Below are 22,667 nucleotides of genomic sequence, written 5' to 3' on the forward strand. Positions count from 1 at the left end.
CCACAGCTTGGATGGGTCATTCAATTCTTTTTTCAGAGCGTTGTTGGTAGGAAAGTCACTCCAGTTGATGACCCTTGCTTGGCCATTAAACAGGCCAGGCAGTGCTGATGCCAATCTGCCTGGGGGTATCACCCAGAAACATAGCGTAAGTTTGAAATACAGATATACCCTGCGTGTCTATAATTCATAATACAAAGGTGATACAAACATATAAACAAGTTTATCATGCTTAACAGTTCATAACATTTTCACTCACACCTTGCATGGCATATCTAGCAGAATTCATTGCAATTTTATAATATTGGTGGTAATAATAATAATATAATATAAAGTGTCTCACAATTCCATACAGCATCACTGTGACCATGAGCTCAATTTTCTGCTGATTTGCAGCCAACTTTTCCCTTTGGTTGTTTGTGACCATAAAAGCAATATTGGCATCAATTGTCAAGTTATTACACCCAAGAATACCTACATGCATTGTGTCTGATGATCCAACTTCAACCAGACTGGAATTCCCCAGGCTGTTTCATGTCTACACGAGACCGAGGGATCTCGGACAACGTGCCCTCAATGCCAATTGGAGACATTTCCCTGCAGGGGAGAACTATCTTTAGCTCTATTAAATTGGACTGAACCATGGTAAACTGAGACCTGGCATTTCTCCATCCCCATCAATCTCTGTAGTATGGTATCAAAGAAATTGTGAGCTGAAAGGGACCTCGAGAAGTTTTCAAGTCCAGCCCCCTGCTCTGAGGCACGACCAGGTAAACCCAGACCAGCCCAACAAGGTGTTTGTCCAACCTGTTGTTAAAAACCTCCAGTGACAGGGATACCACAACCTCCCTTGGAAGCCTATCCCAGAGCAGAACTCCCCATAGAGTTGGAAAGTTTTTCCTGATATCTAACCTCAATCTCCCTTGCTTCAGATTATGCCCATTACTACTTGTCCATGTTTATGACCAGTGTGTATGACCCTGTACCTAACCATTAACTTTGTGCTGTTACCTACTGCGTATATAAGGGTTAAATTGCTTCCCCTAGAATAGGGGTACAAGGCTGAGGCATAGTAGCAGGTTGCCTGGTCTGACATGAGACATTAAACACATGGGGCGATGCCTCAGTCTTTGGATGATAGGATTAGGGAGGTAAATAAATCATCAGGCTGGAAACCAAATGTTTTTGCTAACCAAGGTAAGTAAGTAGGTCAGTAAGCGACAAGACAGAATGTCTGAGCTAGCTAAGATAAGAGGGAGAACTCCCAGGGAAATATTTACTGTGAACAAATTCACAGTGGACAAGATAAGTTAGGAATGTAGAGATGAGGTAAAGAGTAGGTCGAACATGGACAATATGTGCCCAGAGCATGCTGCACAGGGATTGGTTCCTACAAAATAACCAAGCCAAGCCAAGCATGTGTGATGCAATATGTAGTGATTACAATGAGATGTGTACATGTATTTAAAGGGAGAGAGTTTCTGTGTAACTTGGGAGCAGTGACGTGCCCACCATCCATCCCACCTGTGTTTGCATCCCACCTGCACATCGCAGGTCACAGAATGTCACCCACCCACCTGGGAATCTCTGGCTGAGGGACTGAAGTTCTCAAATCTTGATTTAAGGACTTCAAGTTAGAGGGATTTCACCATTTACTCCAGCAAATGGCCTGTGCCCCATGCTGCAGAGGAAAGCAAAAGCTCCCCAGAGTCTCTGCCAATCTGATCTGTGGGGAAACTCTTTTTAATAAAGGTCGATCATGTCAGACCAGCCTGATCACATTTCTATAGCTGCATATTTCCCATCCGCCTTCCTACCATCCTGCTGTCCTTTGGGACAACTTTCCATGGGCTTTCCTCTCTTGACCCAGTCACCCCGAATCTCTTTTCCAAGGAATTAACAGCTCCCTGCTTCCTGGTGCCTCTCTATGGCTCTCTGGCACATTGGCCAATTCAGCTGCCTCCACCACGAGGGCAGGTTCTTTATAGAGTGTCCGCCTTGAACTCTGATGGACAACCATTCCACAACTGCTCTGGATCACCCTGGTACAATGCCTTTTCCCGTGTCTGCTTTGTACCCTGGCTACTGGTGCTCTAAACACTCCTCCAGTGTGGGGAGCAAATATTTAGTAACAGGCTCTTCCATTGAGCAGAGGAAGGTCTAACACCATCTGCCGTCTGGAAGTGGAAGAAACTTCATAAGGTCAGACTGTAACTGAGGTGTAAATTTTGAGCAGCGAGGGGAATGAATCGTTGACACCCTTTCCCCAAGGGCGTGGTGGATTCTCCGTCACTGGCCATTTTGAACTCCCGGTTGGATGCTTTGCTAACAGATCTGCTCAAGGGATTATTGTGGGGCAGGTCTTTGGACTGTGTTATCCAGCAGGTCAGACTAGATGGTCACAATGCTCCCTTCTGGCCTTGGACTTTGTGACCCTATGAATCTGCCTCCTGGCACAGCAGGTCAGACTAGATGGTCACAATGCTCCCTTCTGGCCTTGGACTTTGTGACCCTATGAATCTGCCTCCTGGCACAAGCTTTCCTTCCTTATTCGATGCATTTCCCTGAATTTCCTTCTACGATGCCCAGGGGTCAGTGTGATACTGCTTTTCACCAGTCCATCCATCGCTCCATCCTTTGGTGCATCTACCTCTTGTTCCATCCACCCTCCACTGCTCTCTCTTTCTCTCCATCTCTCTCTATCTATTCAGAGAGCAGGATGGGGGCTGAGCAGGGGGCTCCAGCCTGCAGAGAGTAGGGCAGCAGGGGCTCAGAAGGAGACTGTCTATTTAGCCACATGCAAAGAGAAATGGCTAACTAACTAAGATGTAGGTGGGAGAAAAATAATGACACAGAAGCAAATCCAAAGCCTTTGCCAGAAGCATTTATTGATTCATAGATTCTTAGAGCACTTTCAGTTGAATTCAGGATTCTCCTTCACGTACTGTCCCAAAGTGTTGCTGTGCATCTGTGTGTTAAACACCTGTTGCATCCCACCCCAGGGGAGGCTGCATCTCAGCGCTAGGTGAGCCATCCCTGTGCGGCTGTTCCCAGCTGCCCCACCCCAGAGGTGGCTGCATCTCAGTGCTGGGCTAACCATCTCTGTGAAGCGTCACTGTGCGGCTGTTCGCTAGCTGCCTCCCCAGAGGTGGCTGCATCTCAGTGGCAGGTAAAGCGACCTCAACATAAATAATTTGCATAACACTTTGAGACAAAAAGGGGCTTGGTAATATTAGTAAAAAACACGGAGAGTTTTGAAATCAGGCATTAATTTGCATCTAGACTAAGATCTTCAGCTGGTGGAAATCCATTGCTGGGTCTATGTCAATTGACAGCAGCTGAGGACATCCACCGCCATAGCATTTAAACAGCATCTCTGCATTGCAAGCAATCCACAAAGTCAGCTGCTCTGCACAGGGATCTAGGGAAGGGAATTTAGTGCTTGTGCTAAGCTGGGATCCATTGTGTCTTAGAGCCTGGTGGATTTCCAGAGGGCGACCTGAATCCTTAGAGGGCTTCAGAAATTCATATCTCAGTCATAATCTAAAAAAATAAAATAAAAAAGAGTGTGTAGGGAGAGGTTAAATAAAGCAACCACTTAACTTCCTCTTCATTTGAGAGTCAAAATTCTGCTATTCCAAAAATACAGGGCTAGATGGGCCCATGGGTCTGAAGTGGGGCCGTGGTGGGGGGATACTGGGCCCATTGATCTGATCTGAGGTGGCGATGGGGGTTGGGGGAACAATATCAGGGTAGATGGGCCCATGGATGGCAGGGTGAAGGTGGGATATCAGGTTAGATGGGCCCATTGATCTGATCTGGGGCAGGGGATACCAATCTGGGACACTGGCTCCTTAGTTCCTTTGGACCCAGACTCTTGGTTCTGCTCTGCCCCACGTACCATCCTGGGGGTTCTCGGAGAATCTCCAGTAGCTGAGGATCTCGCCGATGTTGTCCAGGACTGTCCCATCGGGCAGGCGCAGGTCGTCGGCGCTGTTCCCGTTGTAGTTCCCGCAAGCGGCTTGCACCTTCCTGGCTAGTTTCCCATCAATCCTCACCGTCACATCCCCACTGGTGCTGAAAAGAACCCGCAGTGCTGAGCCCTGGGCCACGGTCACCACGTTCCCTGCCCGACTCACTGACACGGCTCTGGAGGGCCTGGCCGGGAGCTGCACAGGGTGCCCATTCACCTGGAACATACAAATGGAGAGGTCACTGCCAGAGATGCCAGAAAGACAAAGAGAGGGGATAGAGAAACACCTCAGACTGAGGATAGAGGGTTTGCCTCCGGTGGGTACAGAGATAGACATTGTAAGTGCCAGGGGATGGAGGGTGGATGGACAGACATTGCAGATGGCATGGATGGATGGATGGATGGACACCTGTAAGTGCCAGGGATGAATGGATGGATACTCCAGGTACAATAGACAGACGGATGGTTAGATGGATAGACAGATGCTATAAGTGTCATGGATGGATGGAAGAGTGGCTGGACAATGTAGGTGGCATAGATGGATGGATGGAAGGATGGACATTGCACATGGCATGGATGGATGGATGATGATGGGAGATACCATAGATGGACGGTTAGATGGATGGACAGATGCTATGGATGGATGGATGGATGGACAATGTAGGTGATATGGCAGATGGATGGACAGACACTGTAGGGGCAATAGGCAGACAGACTGACAGGCCCCCAGTGGCACCTCCCCAGTATTTCTCCTTACCAAGACTCTGCCATTGCGGTTGACCAGGATGGTGAGCTTGTGAAAGTAGACGGTGACGGCCGTGACTCTGGGTGCACGGCACTTTTTGCAGGTCTGGAACTCTGCCACCACTCGGAACCAGCTGGCGGCCCTGGTGTCGATGAGCGAGGAGATCTCATAGGTACCATCCAGGGGCACCTTCCCTGAGACCCCATCATAAGAGGTGAAGACGTCGCCTCGGGTGATGGTGCAGTTCGCGTCCCGTCTCACGCAGCCCCATCGGCCTTGGCTCAGCTCGCAGAGCTCTCCTGCTGGGCACTGGAATGACTGGCACACCACCCCTCCTCTTGGGATGCACCGGCACCGCTGCCGGCACCGTGGTGTGAGCACCCTCTCACCTGGCTACCAGGAGAGACAGACACATGGTCGGACAGAGAGCAGACTCCAGGGTTCTATCTCCAGCTTTGGGAGGTGGGTGGGGACTGGTGCTTAGAGCGGAAGAGAGGGGGCTGGGAGCCAGGAGTCCTGGGTTCTGGGAGGGAAGTGGGGTCTAGTGGGTTAAACCAGGGGGGCTGGGAGTCAGGACTCCTGGGTTCTAACCCCAGCTCTGGGAATATCCAGAATGGAATGTTACATCCTTTCTGATTTCATAGTAGCAGATTCAGACTGAAGGATTCCAAAGTTAGGGTATTTTGAGCTATCCATCCCCATTCACACCCCTCCATCCATCTCCCCACAGCCCTCTATCTCTCTCTGTTCCCCCCTCACACATCCAGTCCTGTGCTGAACTGCTGGTTCTCCAGCTCTGTGTGGGGCAGCTATGGATTCTCATTTGGGTCCTTCTCTGCCTCCAGATGCCTACCGTGCTGGGCTGGCCCTGTCGGGTGAGGGCTTACCTTGTAGTACCTGCCCTTGCGGAAGCAGTGGCAGTGCCGAATGGAGATGCACTCATTGCCGGCCCAGAAATAGCCTTTGTTGCACTGGCACCCTTCAGCGCAAATCTTGGGGCACTTGGTGATGTTGGCCACCCCTTTGCAGCCGCTGGAGCAGGGGTTGGCACAGAGTTTGTAATGGCTGTTGGCTGGGCAGTTCATGGCTAGAGGGGAAGAGAGGGGAATGGAGAGGGTTAATGCACAGACGAGGGATGGGGAGGGAATGGAACAGTAGGAGGGGGGAGAAGGGGTTTTATAAGAGTGTCCTCTTTCTGCTACTCTTGGATGAATGGGTGGATGGATGGACAGATGCTGCTGATGGATGGAAGGATGGAGGAGGGGATGGACGGAGATACTGAGGATGGATGGATGAAGGAAAGGAGCAGTGGAGATATTGCAGATGGATGGATGGGGATACTGCTAGATGGATGGAGGCAGGAATGGATGGATGAATAGATAGACAGAGATATGCTGATGAATGAAATGAGGAAGGAATGAATGGACAGACAGGGATACTGCTCATGGATGAATGGACACAAATATTGCTGATGGATGGAGGGATGGCTGGCTAACCGGAGATACTGCTGATGAAGGAATGACAGAGATACTGTAGATTGATGGATAGATGGACAGACAGAGATACTAGGATGGATGGAGGAAAGGATGGGTGGATGGATGGACAGATTCTGCAGATGTATGGACGGAGATACTGTGGATGGATGGATGCGCGGATGCAGATACTGCTGACAGATGGATGGATGAACAGATACTGTGGATAGATGGATGGATGGTCAGAGACTGCAGATGGGTGGATGGAGGTATGGATGGGTGGACAGCTACTGTGGTTGGATGGACAGAGATATTTCAGATAAAGGGATAGATGGTTGAATTGGTGGATAGAAGGAAAGAAAGCTATTGTGGGTGGCTAGCTGGATGTATACTGCAAAAGGATGAGGAGAGAGATATCATGGATGGTGGAATGGATACTGTGAATGGATGAGTGGATAAATACCTTGAATGGAAGGATCTGTGGAGAGATAGATCCTGAGCAGGGATGGAGGGCCTGAGAGAGAGATTTCAAACAGATGGATGGATGAATGTGGAGGGAAGGATACTGAGGAAGGACGGATGGACAGTTGGTTAGAGATATAGATATTGTTAGTAGATGAATGCTGGGGATGGAGTGGAAGGAGAGAGAAATAGATTCTGAAGACAGCTGGATGCTGTGAATGGATGGACCAAGAAAGAGGTGGATGGAGGGATGCAGAGACAAGCTGTGACAAAATTGGGGATTTTTGTAGTGTTTTACATGAATAGTGTGAGTGTGCCTCAGTTTCCCTGTATGTTGCATGTTTAACAAGGTGGTGGGAGAGGGTTTGTTGTTGCAGAGGACCAGGGGTGACCTTGTCTATCAGCCAGGACCCCTGAACAACAACCAGGAGCTGGGGAACCCTAACAACTGGTGACCTGGTGACTAAGAGGCCCACCCCAGCTTGGCAGTCAGCTGGTTCAGGCCAGTGAGAGGACAAAGGGCTGAGGAGAGAGGACGCTGGTGACCTGACCAATCAGTTCCAGCCAGAGGGGAACAAAGAACTGAAGAGAGAGGGACCCAGCGACCTATTTACCTGGACAGAAGACGAAGGACAGGGGAGGAGCTGTTGGGGCTGGTGATATCCGATGCCCAGCTGGACTGGAGAAAGAAAGAGCAGGCAGAGCCTACCTGGATGCAGGGGAGACTTAGATGTGCTGTGCTGAATGAGGACAGGCCTGAGGCCCTGAGAGTTTCCTGTGCTGGGTTCAGACGCTTAATAAACCCTCCTGTTTTACGCTGGCTGAGAGTCGCTCCGGGGTAGAAAACAGGTTGGCATTATTCCCTCTGGGAGTGGAGGCCCTGGGAGTCCAGAGAATGTGGGGGCCCATGGCAAGAAACAGGCGTGCTAAGGCTCAGAGAGGTGCGGTTACAGGAGGTGGAGGGGCTTAACCCCCGAGAGAAAGTGGACCCCCTAAAAGGGCATCACACTGAAGAGGGTTTCCCCCCAGAGACCGTACGGGGCCAAGAGTGGGCCTGACCTGTGAGTCCATGACACAAGCAGAGGGATACCGAGAAGGTTTCAGCCACAAGCAACACTTACGGCAGAACTTCTTGGTCCTCCAGGGCTTGATTTTGACACCAGCGGCCTGGCAGGCAGTGACATAGCTGTGGATGGACCTGCACATCAGTTGCCGGTTCCCCCCAGCTTTACACAAGTCGTGCACGCAGTTGTTGAAGAAGACAGTGGGGTTGAGGGTGGAGAAGCAGGCGCTGAAGGGCCCATAGGGTGCCCGGATGATGCCGCAGTAGTTATTGTGTACGTAGCTTGCCTTCCGGGACTCCTGGCAGGCAGGGCAGACCAGGCTGGCACAACCGTGGTCACACACCGCCCCGGGCACTCTCACCCTCCAGGAGACACCCAAGTCCCGCAGGTCTCGGGCCAGATGGCCGTTGGGCCGCAGGAGATCGTCATGTGGTTTACCATTGTAGTTGCCACACAGGCCGCAGGTCTGGCTACGGTAGCTCTTGGGCACAGTGATGGCCAAATAGTAGTTCAGGTCAAAGGAGATGTGCAGGCCAAATTTGGTGTGCAACACTACATTGGCACCATGGTAGTAAACACGCACCAAGCCACTCTCCAGCTGAAAGGGAAGGTAGTAGGAGATGCCATCCACCTGGGGCAGGGGAGAGGAGAGAGTGGGTTTAATAGGAACTTTGGCATTTACTGTATAAGGCAGCTACTGCCTATGATAGGCCCCCTTACATATCCTTCCATCCATCCCATTCCCATTCCCCTGTCCATCTATCCATCCACTTTTTCCATCCATCCACCCCCCCCTTGGCTGTCCAGCCATCTACCTTCTCCATCCCATCCCCCTTGTCCGTCTACCCATCCACCTTATCCATCTTGCCGCCAATTCACGCACTCACCTTATCCATCCATCCATACACACTCCCTTCCATCCATCCATCCACCAGTATCCACCCACCCAATGAGCTGTATCCATTCATCCACTAATATCCATTTATGCATCTCCTTATCCACCCATTAATCCACCTATTCACCAGTCTAGTATCTATCTCTCCACCCTTCTCTCTCTGCATCGCCTTATCCTTCCACCCATCACCCTCCTGCATCCCTCCATCCCTCTTCTCCATTTCTCCATCCTGCCTTTCCCCCATGCCCTGCCACCTTTGGCAGCCAATCAGAGACAGAGACTCCCCAAGAACCCTGTGTGCGCTCTTACCAGGACAACGCCGTTCCTTTTCCGCACCAATGTGAATGTGCGTCTGTAGACAATGATGGACACAGTGTTGGTGACAGCAGCCTTGCTCCTGCCCAGCCGTTCATTCTTCACGTGGATGGCAAAGGAGGGCAAGTAGCCCTTTCGGACACAGCTCTTGGCAAGGACGTAGGTGCAGTTGCCTTGAAAATCGAAGGGGAAGCCATCAAAGGTCAGGTAGTGGGGGTCACCGGCGGCATGACATGTGCCAGTCCTGGGCACCACTGGGTGGCACTTCTGGATGCCATCCACTACCCGGCACTCCTCGTTGGGGCTGCAGGAGAAATGGTGGCATTCCACGATCCCTCCTGCCTGGCATGAACACTTCTGCTTGCAGAAACCATTGGGGTAGAAGGTCTCGCCCGGCTTGTAGTAGAAGCCCCGGTGGACGCAGCCGCACTGGGAGAGGGGGACGCATTGATCACCGCTCAGCACAAAGCCTTCGTTGCACACACAGCCCTCCCGGCACTTGCTGGGACAGCGGGTTGGGACGTAGAGACTGCGACAGGTGGCTGGACAGCTGCTGGAGCACATCTCGTAGTGGCTGTTCTGGGGGCAGGGGGGCCCTATGAGGAATATCAGAAAGATGTGGACGTCCCAGCTTCCTGGTGCTGACCCTGACCCCTATTCCCGTGATCCACTCCCCATCCCCTCTATGCTCCCAAACCCCCTTCCTCTCTTTTCCATCCCCCAACAACCCATCCCCTCCTCCCACATGTCCCTGCCCCTCTCCCACCCAAGCAGAGACTGGAGAGAGGACCTGTCCCTTGGATCCTACCCTATCCCTGGATGACTGGGACTGTGGAAGTGTCACCAGCTGGCTTGTCCGTGGGAATGTATTTATACAGAGTGCCCAGTGGGAATCAAACCTGGGACCCTTGGATCTAAAAGCACAAGTCCTGGGGGTGGGGGAAGAGATGACACATCATGCAGTGGGCACACTCACGGCAGAATTTGTTGGTCCTCCACTCATAGATCTTGGCACCAGCTGCTTGGCAGGCTGCAGCATAGCAAGCGAGGATGTGGCAGACTACAGTCTGGTTGTCCTTGTTCGAGCAGCGGTCGAAGATGCAGTCTTTGAAGTACCCCTCCGGGTTCACCTTGTTGTGGCACTTCTTGAATGGGCCATCCCTGTTCAGGAGGAGCCCGCACTCTTTCTTGCCCTTCCTATGCTGCTTCTCCACCCTCGCTATGTCCATGCAGTCTTCCTTCTCCATCTCCCTGCAGCCTGGGATGTCCCGGGCCTTCCAGCTCCTCCCAAAGTCCGATGGGGTGGGCGCCGGCAGCAGGTTGCTCATGGTCATGTCATTGTCATCTTCCCCATCAAAATTGCCACACAGGCCACACACTGAGCGGCCATAGGTGGCTGGCACCTTCACCCGGATGTGGTTCTGGCCATCAAAGGTCACGGTTAGGCCAAAGGCCGTCTTCACTACTATGTCCCAGCCCCGATGATAGGCCGAGATCTTGTCATAGTCGATATTGTAGGGGAGGTTGATCTGCAGGCCGTTCAGCTGTGGAGGGCAGCAGTGGGATACGAGGGGAGAGAGAATACTGCAGGATTAAAACTGATCTCTGGCCATGGAAATGTCTTTAGCCCAAGAGAAAACACCCATCAGTGTCTAGGTGAATACAGATCCCACTCAGTGGGGACAGGACTGAGACTGGAACATCTTGTACATCTTTGATTCTCAGAGCCTAATCCAGAGTCCTTAGTATTTAGTCAGTAGTTTTTATTAATTACTCATGATTCATTCCTTACTCAGGAGTTACTCATTCCCTACACACTACCTACTTATTCCTTACCCCTTAGTAACTAAGGGGTGGGCAAACTTTTTGGCCTGAGGGCCACATCTGGGTATGGAAATTGTATAGCAGGCCATGAATGCTCACAAAATTAACAATTCATGTTCAAACAAGGACATAAGAACGGCCCTACTGGGTCAGACCAGAGGTCCAATCTAGCCCAGAATCCTGTCTTCTGACAGTGGCCAGTGCCAGGTACCCCAGAGGGAATGAACAGAACAGGTAATCATCAAGTGATCCATGCCCTATCGCTCATTCCCAGCTTCTGGCAAACAGAGGCTAGGGACACCATCCCTGCCCATCCTGGCTAATAGCCATTGATGGACCTATCCTCCATGAATTGATCTAGTTCTTTTTTGAACCCTGTTATGATCTTGGTCTTCACAACATCCTCTGGCAAAGAGTTCCACAGACTGACTGTGTGTTGTATGAAGAAATACTTCCTTTTATTTGTTTTAAACCTGTTGCCTATTAATTTCATTTGGTGACCCATAGTTCTTATGTTATGAGACGTAGTAAACAACACTTCCTTATCTTAACAACACAAGATTGTTTCAAAATCAACACTATTAAAATAATTCTGTTGAACAAGGCGCTGTTAGAAAATGACATTACTGAGCTGTTTGTTTATTACTCACTCCTTACTCAGTAGTTACTCATTACCTACTAGGAAGTTATAACTTACTTGCTCCGTACTCAGTATTTGTGCCTTATGCATTCCTTACTCAGTATTCACTACTTACTAAGAAGTTATGCCTTCATCAGTGTTTATGCCTTACTTTGTACTTACTCACCTCTTACTCTGTAGTTACTACTTCCTTTCTCCTTATTCAGTACTTACTCATTCTTTCTCAGTATTTACTTGCTATTTTCTCATTCATTATTCATGACTTACTCATTCCCTACTAGTTGCTCAGTAGTAAATTAATTTCTTGATCCTTAGCCAGTATTTATTCACTTCCTCGCTCCTTACTCAACACTAGTTCCTTGTTTAGTAGCTACTCATTACATATTCCTTACCCACTAATTATTCAATACTTATTAGCTACTCGCTAATAACTCCTTATTCATTCCTTACTCAGTAGTTTCTCTTTACTCATGCTTTATTCTGTATTTACTCACTCTTTACTGGGTAGTACTCCTTGATGTCAAAAGAAGGCACCTGCATCTGTGCAGCTGCATGCAGTGACTGCACACTTGCCCTGCAATGACTAGTGACCAGGGCCGGATCCATGAGTTTTGATGCCCCAAACAGCCAAAAAAAAAAAAAAAAAAAAAAGCCGTTATCGCGATCTGAGGCAATTCAGCAGGAGGTCCTTCACTCCGAGCGGGACTGAAGTACCTTCTGCCGAATTGCTGCCGAACACCTGAAAGTGTCGCCCTGCTCCGGAGTCGTCGCCCCAAGCATCTGCTTGGTAAGCTGGTGCCTGGAGCTGGCCCTGCTGGTGACTTACCCTGCAGCAACTGCATAGTTACCCTGCAACAACTGCACACTTACCCTGCAATGACTGCACACTTACCCGGACCTTTCCGTGGATAATGACAAGCTTCACTCCGTAGACCTGGATCTCTACCACCTTGGTGCCAGAGCCACTCTGGCTGCCCTTCCTCTGGTACTGCACCAGGACCTGAAACTTCACCAGGTTGGAGTTCTTGTGGCACAAGCCAGCCAGGAGGTAGACACAAGTGCCACGGAAGTCGAAGTGCAGTCCGTCGAAGGTGATGTAGTGTGACTCCCCCAGGGCAGAGCAGGTTCCGTAGCGGGTGGGGTAGCAGCTCCGGATGCCGTTGGCCACCCGGCACTCCTCACCCTCCTGGCACCGGGAGAGCTGGCAGGTGACCTTCCTGCTGTGCAGGTTGCACTGGCACTTCTGCCGGCACTTCTTATCCCCCCAGAAGTGCTCTCCAGGGGTGTAGAGACGCCCCTTGTGGATGCAGCCGCAGCGCTCCTTGGGAATGCACTGACCCCCGTCCAGCATGTAGCCCTGCTTGCACTGGCAGGTCTCCATGCAGGGCAAGCGGCACTTGTCCAGGGATGCAAAGTTGTTACACGTGGAAGGGCAGGCGGAGCCGCAGAGCTGGTACTGGCTGTTCTCTGGGCAGGGCAGAGCTGTCAAAGGGAAAGGACATCAACGTCAGTGGTTACTTCTCCCTAACAAAGCCATGGCCACTGGAGTCTCTGCTGCATTACACAGAAGCCACATGGTCTCCTCCTGCTGTGCAGACACAGGCCTGGGCCTCCTGAGCTAAAGGGGAATCACTCTCTGTTGACAGCAGTATGGGGGATATGACACACAGCTGTTCAAATCTGATTCCATCCAGAAGTGGGTGTGGGCATACACACAGAGAGAGACCAGATGCAACACATCCTGCAAGAGGTGGTAGTTATTACACATGCACACTGCAGACAGTATATTCATCCATCCAACCAGTTACAGTCCATCTCCATCCACAGCATACATCTAACCGCCCTTCTGCAATATCTATCCATTCATCTTCCATATCTCTCCATCCATTTGCGGTATCTATCATCCATCCCTCAGTCTATCCAGGTATCTTCAATTTGTTCTATCTATGTGTTCACCTCTCTATCCATCCATGGTATCCACCCATCAGTCTAATAGATGTGTCTATCCGTAGATGCATCTACTCTGACTATCCACCCTTCTGCAGGACCTATACCTACCCTTCCATCCAGACATTTACACCACATTCCCTCATATTGGGACCCAGAGCCCCATGCTGCTGGAAACCCAACAAAATGCACCCGTTGGACAGAACACCCATGTCCTCAGCCCTTCCCCACGCTCCCAGCACTCAATGATATGGCTGCCCATGGCCCCATCTCCTCTTATTACTCACGGCAGCCAGCCTGCTTCCTCCAGTCTTTCACCACGGCGCCTTCCCGCTGGCAGGCGTCCGCGTAAGTCTTGAGCGCCCGGCACAGGATCTGCTTGTAGCCATCATAGGTGCAGAGATCGGCCACGCAGTCATCCAGGAAGGCTTTGGGGTTGATCAGGGCATGGCAACGCCGGAAGGGGCCATTTTGGGCTGTCTTGGTGATCAGACCACAGTAGGCCTCTCTGCGGTAGCGCCTCACCAACTCCGGTGAGCAGCCCCAGCACTTCCCCTTGCAGCCATGCAGGCACTGTCTGTCACCATCTTCCACCTTCCAGCTCTTGCCAAACTCCATGGCATTGGCGGCGGGGTGCCCTGAGGGAGTGAGGAAGTCATCACTGGGGTCACTGTTGTAGTTGCCACACAGGCCACACAGCTGGCCCAGGAAGGCCTTGGTGACCTTGACCACTAGGTAGTAGTTCCAGTCGTAGTAGACCTTCAGGCCGAACTCAGCCTCCACGACCAGCTGGCCTCCCCGTTGGTGGAGCCAGAGCTTCCCGTCGTGCAGGGAGACAGGCAGGCGGGTCCGCTGGCCGTTCACCTGGGGAGTGTTAAGAGAACAGCCTCCATTAGGCTAAATGCCAAACACCAGGCTGAGGGGAAGAGCAGCCTTGCGGCTAAGGCCTTGGTGGGGGTCTTTGGAAACCTGAGTTCAAGTCCCACCTGTGCCACTTGGGCTCTCCCTCAGCATTGGTTTGGGAGCTGGGCTAGGCCTCAGCAGTGTTGATTCCTGGTTCTGTCCCTTGGACTAGGGTGAGATTTTTTCCCACCACCCTTTACAAGGGATCTGGATGCCAATTTCCCTTGGAACCAGGCAGCCTAGCCAGCAGAACTCAGCCATAATCTCCCAGTGCAGTGCCAGGACCTCCTCCACTGGAGCATCTAGGCCCCTCACAAGCATTAACGGATTTAACTTCACAACCCCTGGGAGGGAGAGCAGGGCCATTATCCACAGAATACAGGGATCAAACAGAGGATCTGTGGCACAGCAGGGAACTGTAAACCAAGGTTTCCTACCCAGTAGGCTAGTGCTGCAACTTCCTCCTATTCCTGTTCAGCTTGTGAGGTCTTGGGGGCAGGGAGTGTCTCGCGCTAGGTCTGAGCAGTGCCCGTCACAACGGGGCCCTGATCTCAGCTGAGGCAGGGCCTGTCTCGTGCTGTGAGTCTGGGCAGTGCCCGGCACAACGGGACCCTGATCTCAGCTGAGGCAGGGCCTGTCTCGTGCTGTGAGTCTGGGCAGTGCCCGGCACAACGGGACCCTGATCTCAACTGAGGCAGGGCCTGTCTCGTGCTGTGAGTCTGGGCAGTGCCCGGCACAACGGGGCCCTGAGCTCAGCTGGGGCAGGGTCTGTCTCATGCTGTGAGTCTGGGCAGCGCCCGGCACAACAGGGCCCTGATCTCAGCTGGGGCAGGGTCTGTCTCTCGCTGTTTGTCTGGGAAGCACCTCACACATCAGAGGCAGGGATTGTGTCTTGGTCTGTCTGGGCAGCACCCGGCAAAAAAGGGTGGCCACTGGATGCATCTGATCCACTCTGTTATAGTCAGTGGAACCTGATTCTCCACTTGCACACAAAGATGTAACTCCATTAGCTCCAGTGGAGTCACTCCGGATTTACACCGGGTGAGTGAGAGGTGACTTAGCCCCACTGACCCCAATGGCATGGCTGTGGGTGGCGCTGAGTTCCTTACCCTGGCGAGCCCGTACTCGTATTTGACCATGGTGATGTTGTAGTGGTAGACCTTGACGGTGACCTGGCTGATGAAAGAGACCCGTGTGTTGTCGCGCTTCTGGCTCTTGGCGATGATGTGGAAGGCAGGGACCTTGGGCTTATGACTGCAGGTCTTGACCACAGTGTAGCTGCAGGTGCCGTGGAAGTCGTAGCTGTGCCCATCGAAGGTGTGGTAGTGGGGGTGGCCTGAGGCCCAGCAGACGGGCTGGGAGCGCGATGCCGGGACGCACTGGGGCCAGCCACCTGCCACCTCGCACACCATCCCTTTGCTGCACTGGACCGTGTCGCAGGACTTGTGGGTTGGCACGCACTTGGGCCAGCTGTTCACCACCTGGCACAAGGTGCCCGGTTTGCAATACACACCATCACAGGAGGGTTTTTTTGGCATGCACTTGGGCCATCCATTCACCATCTGGCACACTGTTCCTGGTTTGCAACTGATGCTGGCACAAGAGGGTTTCCTTGGCACGCACTGGGGCCATCCATCCACCATCTGACACAAGGTATCCGGTTTGCAGAGGATGGTTTCACAGGAGGGTTTCCTTGGCACACACTGGGGCCAGCCGTTCACAATATGGCACACAGTACCTGGTTTGCAACGGATGCTGTCGCAGGAGAGCTTCTTTGGCACACACAGAGGCCAGTTGTCCACCATCTGGCACAAGGTGCCCGGTTTGCAATGCACATTGTCGCAGGAGGGTTTCTTTGGCACGCACTTGGGCCAGCCACCCACCATCCGGCACACAGTACCCGGTTTGCAACGGATGCCATCACAGGAGGGTTTCCTTGGCACGCACTGGGGCCAACCGTCCACCATCTGACACAAAGTATCTGGTTTGCAACGGATGTTCTCACAGGAGGGTTTCTTTTGCACACACTTGGGCCAACCGTCCAGCATCCGGCACACGGTACCTGGTTTGCAATGGATGCCATCACAGGAGGGTTTCCTTGGCATGCACTTGGGCCAGCCATTCACCATCTGGCACACGGTGCCCGGTTTGCAGGCAGTTTCAGCACAAGATGGTGGAGACAATGGGGCAGCTCTGAAAAATCGCATACACTTGGGCCAGCCATCTATGGCCTTACACACAGTCCCTTCCTTGCAATGTACTCCGTTGCAGGCCGGTGGGGTGTGCACACACTCTGGCTGGCCATTCACCGGTTTGCACACAGTGCCCTCTTTGCACTTGAAGTGGTGGCAGGATGGCACTGGGACACAACTGGGCCAGCCGTGAACGATCTCGCACACAGTCCCCGGTGGGCACTGGAAATTCAGACAGGATGGTGGCACAGGAACACACCTGGGGCCATATTTCCCCATCTCGCACATGGTCCCTTCTTGGCACAAAAAGGCAGCACATGATAAAGGTGGGGAGGAGACACACATGGGCCAGCCCTGAAGCATCTCACACACCATGCCCTCTTTGCAATGGGTGTTCTGACAGGACGGCACAGGGAGGCAGTTGGGCCAGCCGTTTACCATCTTGCATGCTGTTCCTTCTTTGCACTGGATTTCTTTGCAGGATGGTGGGATGTGAACACACTTAGGCCAACCATCGTCAAGCTTGCACACAGTCCCCTCTTTGCAGCGGGTGTTCTGGCAGGATGGCACAGGGACACACTTGGGCCAGCCACCTTCCTCCTGGCAGAGGGTCCCCTCTTTGCAGTGGGTATTCTGGCAGGATGGTACAGAGACACATTTTGGCCAACCATCTTCAACCTTGCACACAGTCCCCTTTTTGCACTGTGTGTTCTGGCAGGATGGCACAGGGACACACCTAGGCAAGCCATCTACTATGCTACAAAAAGTCCCCTTTTTGCAGTGGGTGTTCTGGCAGGATGGCACAGGGACACACCTGGGCCAGCCGTCTGTATCTTTGCACACAGTGCCCTTTTTGCACTGGATGTTCTGGCAAGACGGCACAGGGACACACCTGGGCCAGCCATCTACTATGCTGCAAAACGTCCCCTTTTTGCAGTGGGTGTTCTGGCAGGTCGGCACAGGGACACACTTGGGCCAGCCATCTATGATCTGGCACACAGTGCCCTTTTTGCATTGGGTGTTCTGGCAGGATGGCATGGGGACACACCTAGGCGAGCCATCTACTATGGTGCAAAATGTCCCCTTTTTGCAGTGGGTGTTCTGGCAGGATGGCACAGGGATGCACTTGGGCCAGCCGTCTATATCTTTGCACACTGTGCCCTTTTTGCAGTGGGTGTTCTGACAGGATGGCACAGGGATGCACTTGGGCCAGCCGTCTATATCTTTGCACACTGTGCCCTTTTTGCAGTGGGTGTTCTGGCAGGATGGCACAGGGATGCACTTGGGCCAGCCGTCTATATCTTTGCACACTGTGCCCTTTTTGCAGTGGGTGTTCTGGCAGGATGGCACAGGGACGCACTTGGGCCAGCCGTCTATATCTTTGCATACAGTCCCCTTTTTGCAGTGAGTGTTCTGACAGGTTGGCACAGGGATGCACTTGGGCCAGCCATCTATATCTTTGCATACAGTCCCCTTTTTGCAGTGGGTGTTCTGGCAGGATGGCACAGGGACACACTTGGGCCAGCCGTCTATATCTTTGCACAGTGTGCCCTTTTTGCAGTGGGTGTTCTGGCAGGTCGGCACGGGGATGCACTTGGGCCATCCATCTATGATTTGGCATATGGTACCCTTTTTGCAATGAGTATTATGGCAGGATGGCAAAGGGACACACTTGGGCCATCCATCCATGACCTGGCACATGGTGCCCTCTTTGCAGAGTGTGTCATGGCAGGATGGCACAGGGATGCACTTGGGCCAGCCATATATCATGTGGCACACTGTGCCCTTTTTGCATTGAGTGTTCTGGCAGGATGGCACAGGGACGCACTTAGGCCAGCCGTCTATATCTTTGCACACTGTGTCCTTTTTGCAGTGGGTGTTCTGGCAGGTTGGCACAGGGATGCACTTGGGCCAGCCGTCTATATCTTTGCACAGTGTGCCCTTTTTGCAGTGGGTGTTCTGACAGGATGGCACAGGGATGCACTTGGGCCAGCCATCTATATCTTTGCACACAGTCCCCTTTTTGCAGTGGGTGTTCTGGCAGGATGGCACAGGGATGCACTTGGGCCAGCCGTCTATATCTTTGCAAACAGTGCCCTTTTTGCAGTGGGTGTTCTGGCAGGATGGCACAGGGATGCACTTGGGCCAGCCGTCTATGACCTGACACATGGTCCCCTCCTTGCAGTGGGTGTTCTGGCAGGATGGCACAGGGATACACTTTGGCCAGCCATCTACGACCTGGCACACAGTTCCTTTTTTGCATTGCGTGTTCTGGCAGGATGGCACTGGAACACATTTAGGCCAGCCATCTATATCTTTGCACACAGTGCCCTTTTTGCAATGGGTGTTCTGGCAGGATGGCACAGGGACACACTTGGGCCAGCCATCTACAACTTGGCACATGGTCCCTTTTTTGCATTGGGTGTTATGGCACGATGGCACGGGAACACATTTAGGCCAGCCATCTATGATATTGCACACTGTCCCCTCCTTGCAATGCGTGTTCTGGCAGGATGGCACAGGGACACAGCTGGGCCAGCCATTCTGAAGTTTGCACACAGTCCCCTGTTTGCATTTGATGTGATGGCAGGACAGCAGGTTGGGGACGCACCTGGGCCAGCCGTGTACAATATTGCAAGTAGTCCCTTCTTTGCAGTACACTGAGTTGCAGGTTCGAAAGTCAGGGATGCAATCTGGCTCTCCATTCTTGTCAATGCACTGGTACCCCCTTCGGCACTGCACCCCACTGCAGGGATCTGGGTGCTTGGGATGCTCGGGACTCGCAGCTGAGGAAGAAAAATACACACAATTAATTGAAAAGGCCACCTTGGGAGAATCACTCATGCTCAGGGCAAGACCTGCCACTTGGGTGGTAGCTAGCAAGAGCTGGAAACGAAGCTGGTTTCTGCAAACAGCAGTGTGAGACAGGACGGCACAAGTACCCACCTGGGTCAGCCATCTATGGCATTGCACATAGGCAGCCTGCATCTGTCTCCATTTCCACCACATGCATCTGAAGAAGTGGGTATTCACCCATGAAAGCTCATGCTCCAAAACGTCTGTTAGTCTATAAGGTGCCAAAGGATTCTTTGCTGCTTTTACAGATCCAGACTAACACGGCTACCCCTCTGATACTTGACACCATGCAAGGCACTGCATTTAGCCGTATGGAGTGGAAATCCATCAACCTCATGAAGAAATTTGCACAAATACAGACAGATATCATCTTCCTTTTCAAATGCAAACGGATGGACATCATACCAAATGGACTAAAGGTAAAAAATCCACTGCTATCTACATACTACACAGATCACAGTGAGAGATTATGCTATACTCTATCAAAAAAAATGAGGAACCACCTGATCAGCCTCCTATACAGCAAACAGGAAAACATCAAAAAAGAGCTCTCCAACCTGGAGATTCTCATTACTAACCAAACTTCTATACAAAAGGACTTCACTAGAATAAGACAGGAGATCTACATTACTCACTTCACCTCTCTACAAAGTAAAAAGGACTGTAAGCTGTCTAAACTCCTACCTGCCACATGGGGCCACAACCGTGGTACCCCTAACCCACCCAGCAATATCGTCAATCTATCCAACTACACACACTCAGCCCAGAAGAAAAGTCTGTCCTATCTCGGGGACTCTCTTTCTGCCCTGCCACCCCCACCAACATGATACAGTTCTGTGGCGATCTGGAAGCCTACTTTCGCCGTCTCTGACTCAAAGAATACTTCCAGGACAACACTGAACAGTGCACTGACACACAGGTGCCCTCCCACCGACAGCACAAGAAGAAGAACTCCACATGGACTCCTCCTGAGGGTCGAAATGACAGCCTGGACCTATACATTGAATGCTTCCGCCGGCGTGCACAGGCAGAAATCGTGGAACAACAACATCGCTTGCCTCACAACCCAAGTCGTGCAGAACGCAATGCCATCCACAGCCTCAGAAACCACCCTGACATTCTCATCAAAGAGGCTGATAAAGGAGGTGTCGTTGTCATCATGAATAGGTCTGACTACCAAAAGGAGGCTGCCAGACAACTCTCCAATACCAAATTCAACAGGCCACTTCCCTCAGATCCCACTGAGGAATACACTAAGAAACTACAGCATCTACTCAGGACACTCCCCACACTAACACCGGAACAAATCAACATACCCTTAGAGCCCCGACCAGGGTTATTCTGTCTACTACCCAAGAGCCACAAACCCGGAAATCCTGGACGCCCCATCATCTCGAGCATTGGCACTCTCACTGAAGGACTGTCTGGATATATGGACTCTCTACTCAGACCCTATGCCACCAGCACTCCCAGCTATCTCCGTGACACCACTGATTTCCTGAGGAAACTACAATGCATTGGTCACCTCCCAGAAAACACCATCCTAGCCACCATGGATGTAGATGCTCTCTACACAAACATCCCACACACAGATGGAATACAAGCTGTCAGGAACACTATCCCTGACGATGCCACAGCACAACTGGCTGCTGAGCTCTGTGCCTTTATACTTGCACACAACTATTTCAAATCTGATGACAATATATATCTCCAGATCAGTGGCACTGCTATGGCACCCGCATGGCCCCACAATATACCAATATCTTTATGGCCGACCTGGAACAACGCTTCCTCGGCTCTCGTCCACTCACACCCCTTCTCTATCTACGCTACATTGATGACATCTTCATCATCTGGACCCATGGGAAGGAGACTCTGGAAAAATTCCATCACGATTTCAACAGCTTCCACCCCACCATCAACCTCAGCCTGGACCAATCTACACGGGAGGTCCACTTTCTTGACACCACGGTGCAAATAAGTGATGGTCACATTAACACCACCCTATATCGAAAACCTACCAACAGCTATGCCTACCTTCATGCCTCCAGCTTCCATCCCGGACACATCACACAATCCATTGTCTACAGCCAAGCACTGAGGTGCAACCGCATCTGCTCTAACCCCTCAGACAGAGACCACCAAGCATTCTCAAAACTACAATACCCTCACGAGGAAATAAGGAAACAGATCAACAGAGCCAGACGTGTACCCAGAAGCCTCCTACTGCAAGACAAACCCAAGAAAGAAACCAACAGGACTCCACTGGTCATCACATACAGCCCCCAGCTAAAACCCCTCCAACGCATCATCAAGGATCTACAACCCATCCTGGACAATGATCCCACACTTTCACAGGCCTTGGGTGGCAGGCCAGTCCTCGCCCACAGACAACCTGCCAACCTGAAACATATTCTCACCAGTAACTGCACACCTCACCATAATAACTCTAGCTCAGGAACCAATCCATGCAACAAACCTCGATGCCAACTCTGCCCACATATCTACTGCAGCGACACCATCACAGGACCTAACCAGATCAGCCACACCATCACCGGTTCATTCACCTGCACATCCACCAATGTAATATATGCCATCATATGCCAGCAATGCCCCTCTGCTATGTACATCGGCCAAACTGGACAGTCTCTACGGAAAAGGATAAATGGACACAAATCAGACATTAGGAATGGCAATATACAAAAACCTGTAGGAGAGCACTTCAACCTCCCTGGCCACACTATTGCAGACCTTAAGGTGGCCATCCTGCAGCAAAAAAACTTCAGGACCAGACTTCAAAGAGAAACTGCTGAGCTTCAGTTGATCTGCAAATTTGACACCATCAGCTCAGGATTGAACAAAGACTGTGAATGGCTTGCCAACTACAGAACCAGTTTCTCCTCTCTTGGTTTTCACACCTCAACTGCTAGAACAGGGCCTCATCCTCCCTGATTGAACTGACCTCGTTATCTCTAGCTTGCTTGCTAGCATATATATACCTGCCCCTGGAAATTTCCACCACATGCATCTGAAGAAGTGGGTATTCACCCACGAAAGCTCATGCTCCAAAACGTCTGTTAGTCTATAAGGTGCCACAGGATTCTTTGCTGCTTTTAGAGAAAACCAGTTAGAACTGGATGGTAGCTAGGCAGACTTGGCCCTGGGCGGGAACAACTTATACTGTGACAAGTAACAGTTTTTGGTTTGGGTATAAAAGTAAGCAGGCTGTTTGCCTCGGCGCGCATGATCTGAGCCCTGCGTGGCTCCTTGTTGCCTATTTGAGCTCTCAAATAAAAGTTGATTTGTTTCTCCACCCTGGTGTGTCCTTTTGGCGCGGCGCATACCGGGCAACGAACCCAAACCGGTGCCACCTTGGGCACTG

General features: G+C 51.7%; 1 protein-coding gene across 1 annotated transcript; it reads right to left on the bottom strand.

Moving 5' to 3' along the window:
* Window positions 1–3,529: 3,529 nt before the first annotated feature.
* LOC115640390 (IgGFc-binding protein-like) lies at window positions 3,530–19,388 on the bottom strand. The gene is made up of 12 exons (XM_030543132.1): window positions 19,376–19,388; window positions 16,300–19,215; window positions 15,347–16,218; window positions 13,622–14,198; window positions 12,280–12,869; window positions 9,900–10,467; window positions 8,918–9,519; window positions 7,771–8,344; window positions 5,603–5,802; window positions 4,728–5,108; window positions 3,899–4,187; window positions 3,530–3,540 (listed from the first exon to the last, which is right to left on the bottom strand). Exons 1-12 carry the CDS (start codon window positions 19,386–19,388, stop codon window positions 3,530–3,532), a joined length of 7,593 nt encoding a protein of 2,530 aa, XP_030398992.1.
* Between the last annotated feature and the right edge of the window lie 3,279 nt (window positions 19,389–22,667).

This window comes from Gopherus evgoodei, unplaced genomic scaffold (assembly GCF_007399415.2).
Source record: "Gopherus evgoodei ecotype Sinaloan lineage unplaced genomic scaffold, rGopEvg1_v1.p scaffold_31_arrow_ctg1, whole genome shotgun sequence".
NCBI lineage: Eukaryota > Metazoa > Chordata > Testudines > Testudinidae > Gopherus > Gopherus evgoodei.